This window comes from Dermochelys coriacea, chromosome 27 (assembly GCF_009764565.3).
Source record: "Dermochelys coriacea isolate rDerCor1 chromosome 27, rDerCor1.pri.v4, whole genome shotgun sequence".
Lineage (NCBI taxonomy): Eukaryota > Metazoa > Chordata > Testudines > Dermochelyidae > Dermochelys > Dermochelys coriacea.
Window position 1 is genome coordinate 9,709,510 of NC_050094.1, and position 8,479 is coordinate 9,717,988.

Genomic DNA, 8,479 nt, shown 5'->3' on the forward strand with positions numbered 1-8,479 from the left:
TTGAGCATGAGCAGGAAGAATGACAGCCAGGAAAGATTAAAATTTCTAGAGAACTCCTTCCCTTTCCCTTCAAAGATGGGGAAAAAAAAAAAAGTTCGCTATCTTCATATATTGCTCCATTCACAACTGTTCTGAAATGTATAAAATTGTACAAAGATTTTTAAACATTGTGTTTATCATTAATGTTCTTTTGAAAATGGGGGTGTACGTGAGATGCATGTCCTTGATCCTGTCTGGAGATTTCATGGTAATGCTGGGGTTGGGGTTTGGGGTTGAATTGAGAGGTCATGTACTGCATATTTCCCTATATAAAATGGTCTTGAAGGCAAGGCAAACAAGGTTCTTGGGTCAGAAGTAGTTTGTCTACATGAGTTAGTGTATTAGGCTTTCACCTCTGTAGAACTGGATTTAAATTCTTGCTTAGTATACTTGTATAGTGCTTTCCTTCTTGAAAGTGACAAAGAATTTAACTGTTCCTCAACACCCCTGCAGGTAATATCCTCATTTTGCAGAGGGAGAAAGTAAGACACAAAGAAGTTAAGTGATTTGTCCAAGATCACAGTGTTGTTGTACAAGCCAGGGTTAGAACTCATGACCATCTCGCATCCAGCTGTCTGGATTAGGTAATTAGTGAAAATGACTTCAGTGTGTCTTTACGCCTTACTTATCCATCTCATAAAACCACCACACAGTTGACAATCCCTGCTCAATAAAGGATCAAGATTAGAATAGCAGTGTCCAGAAGTGCACCAGGTCAGTATTAAGGTGGTTGCATAGTGCCTTCTGACCTTACAATTTGCAGGGCCCTAAAGATCCAGAAACAGGGAAATCTGGCCATGTATTGCTGTCTCCTTTGGGCTTGTTGCTGGATTTGAGCTCTGGCATTAAGATGTTTCTTCCTATGTAGTCCTGCTGCCAAGAAAAGTAAAGAGCCATGCCAAGAGTTATGCAAAGCATGCAAGTTTTCTTGCTTTCTGGCGCTGAATAAGGACCCTGATATGGACATTCTAAACCTCTCCTCCCAATACTAGAATCTGACTGGACAGTCCAACCTAACATGAGCTGATACTATAGATCCCACTGGGTTTTGGAAACAGGATACTGTAATGTAGTAGCTGCACTGCTCTTGAGACGTCAGCAGATGGCACCAAACTGCAAGTGTGTTAACTTCTGTTCCCTCATTCCACTCTTCCTTGTTCTGTACTCCTTGTAAGTGTATCTAAATTTTCCAAATTCTTAGACAGTGAATATGGGCTGAAGGACATGTTGGGATTCATACTACCTTTTCCTTGTTTTGGGGACATTCTTCCTTGATCAAGTTGATATGTGACTTGTGGCTTTGAAACTCTTTGTGAATTAAGCTTCCTTGTTTGTCCCACTCATTCAGTGTGTTTCCTGTAAGAAATCATTCAAGAAGCTCTGGTCTCTCCATGAACACATCAAGATTGTTCATGGATATGCAGAGAAAAAGTTCTCCTGTGAGATCTGCGAAAAGAAATTCTACACAATGGCCCATGTGCGGAAGCACATGGTTGGTGAGTTCTTGCTGCTTATGTTTGCTGAGCCTGATACCTTGTTGTCTTCCTGGTCTTAACTCTTTTTAATATATAACCTATAATGCAAGTAACCTAACTTCCTTAGCTTAATCTGTTAGAGGGAAACTAAAAATGTACGTCCGTAGTACTGGGAACACCAGATAGACTGGTACTATAAAGGTGAATACTTTCTCCCCAGGAGTCCAGAATGAGAGATTTTGAGTGAAGTAATATGTTTGTGTTGCATTTTTAGTAACCTTTTTTCATAATGTAATATATATGTTGCAGCACATACAAAGGATATGCCATTTACATGTGAAACCTGTGGAAAATCATTCAAACGCAGTATGTCGCTCAAAGTGCATTCCCTACAGCATTCTGGAGAGAAACCTTTCAGATGTGAGGTGAGGCAGCCACTTTAATGATGTGTTGACAGGGTACGAGGCATATGCATCTAGTAGCCACCAATGTGAAGCTACAAATGTGAAAATGTGTTATCTTATAATGAGGTGCAGTTGTATTAAGGCATTGGGAAAAAATGTACTCTCTGGGGAGAGCAGAGCATAAGTGCAGATAGGAGTAATGCAAAACTGTCAAGAAATCTGGGTTGATTCAGTGCTGCAGTGGAAGGAGCCCATTACAGTGTGTCATTTTTTCCTTTGCTGGGAATACTATGGGGGCAGAAAAGGGCTATTGGTTTGGGGGTGAGAGGGTAAAGCAGGTAAGAAGCTCTCCCTTTATTTCCAAAACCAGGAATGGAGGAGGGTAGGAAGGAATCTTTAGACCAATTATCCAGATCTCTCTTCCAAGCACCTTCAGGGCAAATGGAGGAAAACAAAGCTTGCCATCGCTTTCATCAATGTTGGGGAGGATGAAGAAACAAAACATCCCTTTCTGTCCTAACTTTGTAGGGGGAGGGTGTCGTTCTAAACTTACCAGGCACCTACATGCCAAACTACAATAGGACTCAACAGAATCCAGAGAAAGTGCTGTTGGAAGAGTCCATCGTTTTCCCTCTTCAGCAGTGCAAGGAATACACTGAGCTTTCTAATGAAACAATCTGTTAGTAAAATGAAGAGTCATTTTTCATATTACTTGTGGCTATTAGGTATCCGATGAGCAGTTTCAAAGCCCTGATTTTTCATAAATCTCTTTAAGGCTATACCTCCTGGGTACACAAGATAATGCTCCTAATAATGGACCCCCCAAAAAACTGTGGGTATCAATAGTGGTGTGTGTTTGTTTCATATATGCATTTTTAACTAGATGCCCTACTGTTGTTAAATCATCTCTACACTGTATGTTTTCTTGGTGCATGAGGGGTCTACCTTTGTACTGCTTTGGGATGGTCTTCTGGATTTCTTATATATGCAACAGTAGAACACCCTTCTGCAACTTCATTGCTTCCTTACCTGAGATGCCTGAAAGTCAAGGTCTGTGTCTGTTGCAGAACTGTGATGAAAGGTTTCAGTACAAGTACCAGCTGCGTTCCCACATGAGCATCCACATTGGGCACAAACAGTTCATGTGCCAGTGGTGTGGCAAAGACTTCAACATGAAACAGTACTTCGATGAGCACATGAAAACACACACTGGTAAGAACATATCTAAGAAAAATGCACACACCTCCAGGGCATAAACATGCCCAGTCTTCCATGTGTATCAGTCCCACGAAACTTATGCCTAAAGCCAAATTCAACCCAGATCCATCCAGTAACTTGGTGACACCTAACCTCCTCTCCCACTGCACTGTATACTGTATTTCAACTGCAAAAATGAGTGGTTGTGCATGTTTCTCTTCATGTTACTGTGGTTTGAAGAAGCCCGTTACCAGCCTTTTTAGAGGTCTCCTCATGCACTATACTGTGAAGCTGGGAGAGGAGCTCACAAAGATTGAGGGGTTTGGGTTTTTTTGGGAAAGCAGTGTCGGTTGTGATTTTATTTTGGCCATAAGTAGGGAAGAGTGCAGTCTGTGGAATATACAACTCATTGACCACTGATAGCTGAAGTAAATTATGTTAGCAGAAGCTTTCAGCCTAACTGGCTGCTGTGTTTGTCTTATAGGAGAGAAGCCTTTTATCTGTGAAATCTGTGGCAAAAGCTTCACCAGCCGCCCAAACATGAAGAGACACCGCAGAACTCACACAGGGGAGAAGCCTTACCCATGTGATGTGTGTGGCCAGCGATTTCGCTTCTCCAACATGCTCAAGGCGCACAAGGAGAAGTGCTTCCGAGTCACAAGCCCCGTTAATGTGCCACCTGCTGTTCAGATCCCACTTACCACAACTTCTCCTGCTACCGCGGTCCTTTCTGTAGCAAACACACCCACCACCCCAACTCCACCCATTAACCTGAACCCAGTGAACACGCTCCCTCCACGTCCCATCCCACATCCATATTCACACCTTCATCTCCACCCTCACCCACACCATCCACACCATCTCCCAGTCCCCCCAGTCCCTCATTTACCCCCACCTCCAGCCCTATTTAAGAGTGAGCCTTTAAATCATAGAGGCCAGAGTGAGGACAACTTTCTGCGACACCTGGCAGAAAAAAACATTTCAGCACAACACCACTAACACCTTTGCTTCCTGCCAGCTGTTTTTCCTGTTTTATGCACATGGAAACGTGCCCTCCTGGAAATTGCAGAGGGAGAGCTAGTGAAGATTTTTCAATCTCTTCCCCACTTGGAAGGTCCTGGTATTCCCATGAATCAGTTAACGAACAAGAAAATTCTGTTGGATCAGCAGTGATCATTTGAACCAGGGGAACCAAAGGGACTGAAACCCAATTTGCTTGCGTTCTACTGATGACTTTTATAAATTTCAAATACTGAGACTTGTGGAATTTTATAATTTCATATCAGCTGATGAGGTATGCTTGCTTTTATATCCTGGACTTCTCCTCAAAGAGGGGATGGGCCTGGTTTCCTTTGTACTAATCGGAAAGGCTGTGAGATTAATACAGAGCATTAATTGTATCACTGTGTATCGTAATGAATTCTTTTCAGCTTTTGGTGCCGGCTACGGAGTGAGCCAGCCACGTATCACAGTATATCAAGCATTATAGAGAAAGACAAAAAAATTTGTTTGTGTAGCTCTCCTAACGCACTCTTTATTTTACTACAGAAATTATTTTAGAGTTTTTTGTATAGACCTATTTAGTAGTCTGTTTCTAAAATGAAATGTATTTCAATAAGCGGTGTAATTTTTTCAGTGTAGCTGGACCTATGTTGTATAATAGATAAAATTTTATAATCATCAAAACGTGATTCTAAAAAGATGCAAATAGCTTCTATAGTTAGTTATTCTTACATCCATACAACTCAAAAGGTGCTTCAGAGAAGAGGGGGACCCAAAAGGTCTCTGGCAAGGCTGCCTCAGAAGTGGTGTTGATTTCAGAACTTTTATGTAATTTATTTAGTAGTTTTTAAACCTTACCTTTCCCCTTCCACAGTGTCTCTTAGGCTTATTGAACAAAGACATTGAGATACCACACTCCTGCTCTACAAGTTTCACTTAGTTCAGTTAGATGGAAGTGTGGAATGGGTTGAAAGGGACACACCTGTTGGGTGAAGAAACTCAACAGCTCATGAGTTACGAAGTCACAGGTGAGTGAGAGATCTGACTTAGGAGAGGGAAATAAACTATCTCAAGTCAGCCAAGCATATCTTCTTTGATATAGGAAGGCCTGGTTTTAATGTTTGTTTATGGTATGATTTTAATTTTGGGATCATATCAAATGCTGCTCATTCAGATTGCTATTTTTAAATTCCTGGACTTAGGAGAGGGGAATTAAGTTAGATTCACAAATGTGGTGTTTGGTTGATTGTAAGAATGAGAAGAGGAGAAATTTGAATGGGAAAATGGTGTTTAAGTAGACACATTGCTGAAAAAATGCAGTATGTATCCACAGTATGGAGCTCTGTCCCATAAACATGACACATTCAGACAATACGGGATGATGCTGAGGGGTTCATAGTCCCCTTTTTTGGCAAATCGGAGTTTGACAGTTATAGGTTAGAAACCTTTGAATTTAGACAAGTCACTGTTTCATAATCTTGTGAGGCACTGAGTGAGTGGCAAATGACAAGTTTGGTGCAGAGGTGGTGGGCTTGGAAGGCCAAATGTATCTGTTTTAATCAGTGAGTGGTTATTTTTCAGGTTTGTATTTTTGTTCAAATGACATTGAATATAGCAGCATTATGCAATCTAGGTAATTGTTGCCACCTTCAATGAAGACACAGAGGCCCAAGGCCATTGTACTGTAAGTTTCAAAAATGTTTCCTACTATTTTGTGCTGCTTTGTAAAATGAATCCCACCCAAACTCCATCTCCAAAGACCCCAGTAGACAGACTGCCATTTTAGTTAATGGACTGGGCTTTTGTGGCTGATCAATACCTTCAAAGTAGCAGAAATGGTGGGAATTCTTCCTAGCATTATTTCTTCAAGTTTAATGCTGTTCACTATTTTTTTTTTTTTTAAACACCACATTTTCCATCTTTTGGGAATTAGCTCCTTAGTTGATATTTTACAAACTTTCTGCCATCTAATCGTTAATGCTTTCTTTTTTCATAGGAAATTTTAGGAAAAGGAATTAGTCCCTTTTGGGCCAACATACTCATTTTTGACTGAACTGAACATACCCCCCATTTCTGAAAAATAAAAGAATGCGGGTTTTCTAAATGTTTCTCTACAATATTTATATACACCCTTTATCTTCTAGGTGATAAAGCCACTCATGATTATGACTGTTGTATTTACTGTGGCACGTCCGCCCAGGAAAGTTCTATGCATTCCATGTCACATTTACAACCTATGTTTCTGTTGTGCCACGATTTTGTGGTCAGGCCTGTTATTAAATGGTTTTTAAATGCTAAAACAAAATCTTGGTAAACGAATTGTAATCCGGTTTTGAAAAATGATTTTCTTCTCAATAAATTTACAGTATTAGGCTGCTATTCAAAATTCGAGAATCTGAGACCATTTTTCTCTTCTATGGTACACAGTAATTGTACATCTTGGATTTCAGCTGATTTTGCCGCTGAGATATAGGAACTTCTAGCATTCTGCGGAAGAAAGTGAAATTGGGCTAGGAAAAATTAACTTAATAGGCACATGTTTAATATAATGTCATGGTACAAAATGACTTGGAGACAAATTCTCTGTAAGCATCTGGGGGCAAACTTAAAATGGAATCTCACATGCTTGTCTAAAAGTGCTGCAATATTGTACCATAAAACTACAAACTGCAGTAACAGAGGGCAGGTGAAAATTCAAAGGAGAGATTTGCCATGGCTACTGGCACATTCTTAACATGGCATATGCCCTAAATTATATTAACATGGGCTTCATTTACAGGGTTCACGCAATACTGGAAAATATGACAAGAATTTGTCCAACACTTTACCATTGTTGTGAAGGGGAAAAATATGCATGAGTTTTGTGTTAGCTTTATTGTGTGTGTATTTTATTGGCCTAAAGAGTTTTTTAGGATATATTAAGTGTTTTGTTCCTGACACTAGTATGTTTGTTACTCAATTTTCTAGTGACAGCAAAGTATTAAAATATAACAAAGTTCCAGCCTAGAAAAAATTCCAGCCCAGATGCTAGTCCAGAAGTGAAAATGATTTTGATATTTTCTGAGTTAAAAAAAACTATACAACAAACATGGAAATGTGGATTTACAAGATGCTTTCTCTTTATTTGTAGAGCTCTGACTCATTTCCAAATTTGGAAGCTTTTAGCCAGTGTAGGCTAGTTGATTTGCCTGTTTAAAGCTTATTTTTACCTACTTTGTCTTTAAAATAGGTGTGGCAGTGCTTAGTCTCTCCAAGGAGCAGATCCTTAATTGGCGTGTATCCCATAGCTCTGTTGAAGTAAATGCAGCAAAGGCAGTCTTACACTAGCTGAGGATTTGCCTCCAAGTTTTGCGTGCTTCTGTCATCTGGACACAGCTGTTGAAGTCTGACGCACTGAATTCTGGACCGTCCAAAATTTTCTAGAACCTAACTCAGATTTTTTTTTTGAACTTTTTAAATGCATTTTTAAAGGAGAAATTTCAGCAAAATTGACAAACACTAGTTGTCACATACAAAATTAACTTAGGAGTCAGACAGCAGCGGTGGGACAAGCTGCCCTCTTCTTTTTTTTTTTTTTTTTCTTCCCTTCTCTGTCAATTTAGAGCTTATGATAAATACAAAACTGCTAGTCTTGGAGAGAGAAGTCGTTTATTTTCAGAAAAGGCAGTGGTAATGCAAGCTTCCCTATACAGTATGTATCTCAGATTGACCTGAAAGGAAACCAGCCTTTCAGATGAGAGAGCAGTTCTGTGTCTATATGCCTGCCTACACAATTGTCGTCTTTGCTGATACTGCTAACAATAGGAACATTTAGCGTCAGTCTAATTCTTAATGGATTGATGTCCACTTAAAAAACCATCATTACAACTAATACTAACACTGTTAATGAATCATTAAACAGCTGTTGGGGTATTATGATTTTAGATTTAGTATCTTGAGCCAGATTCAAGCCTGAGTCCTAAACGGGGAATATATCTCATCAGTCAATCCACAATAGGTGGGATTCTTCTCTGTTTTCCTGGAGCTTCCTATGTACCTCATTGTTGCACCTTACCCTGAACTATGAATTTCTTTGGTTTGGTCTTGTAATCTGTTGAGCTTGTAATGATTATTGGTGTTGGTTGCTCTTGGAAGGAAGGAAGGAGGTAAAACTGAAGTGATATCATCTGAAACACAAGCGCTTCCATATGTCATTTTCATTTCTGTTTTTAACCAAGTAGGTGAGCAACAGAATGTAACTCTCCCACCTAAGAATTACTTGAATTACTGCCTACCCCTTTGCAGTACAAATAGAATGATTAGTGATCCAACTATGAACAATATTTGTATGAGAGGCATTTTAGAAGTGTTTTTCAGAGTGAT

At 39.7% G+C, this 8,479-nt stretch overlaps 1 protein-coding gene across 3 annotated transcripts in view; it reads left to right on the forward strand.

Moving 5' to 3' along the window:
• The window catches only part of ZNF652 (zinc finger protein 652), a 51,849-nt gene extending 45,346 nt beyond the window's left edge, over positions 1–6,503 (forward strand). For all 3 annotated transcript variants that reach the window (XM_043503560.1, XM_038385649.2, XM_043503559.1), the window contains 4 exons: positions 1,388–1,535; positions 1,824–1,939; positions 2,986–3,130; positions 3,600–6,503. In XM_043503560.1, coding sequence (XP_043359495.1) covers positions 1,388–1,535; positions 1,824–1,939; positions 2,986–3,130; positions 3,600–4,114 — 924 coding nt within the window. In that variant the 3' untranslated portion in view covers positions 4,115–6,503. The remainder of the gene's footprint in view (positions 1–1,387; positions 1,536–1,823; positions 1,940–2,985; positions 3,131–3,599) is intronic.
• Positions 6,504–8,479: the final 1,976 nt, after the last annotated feature.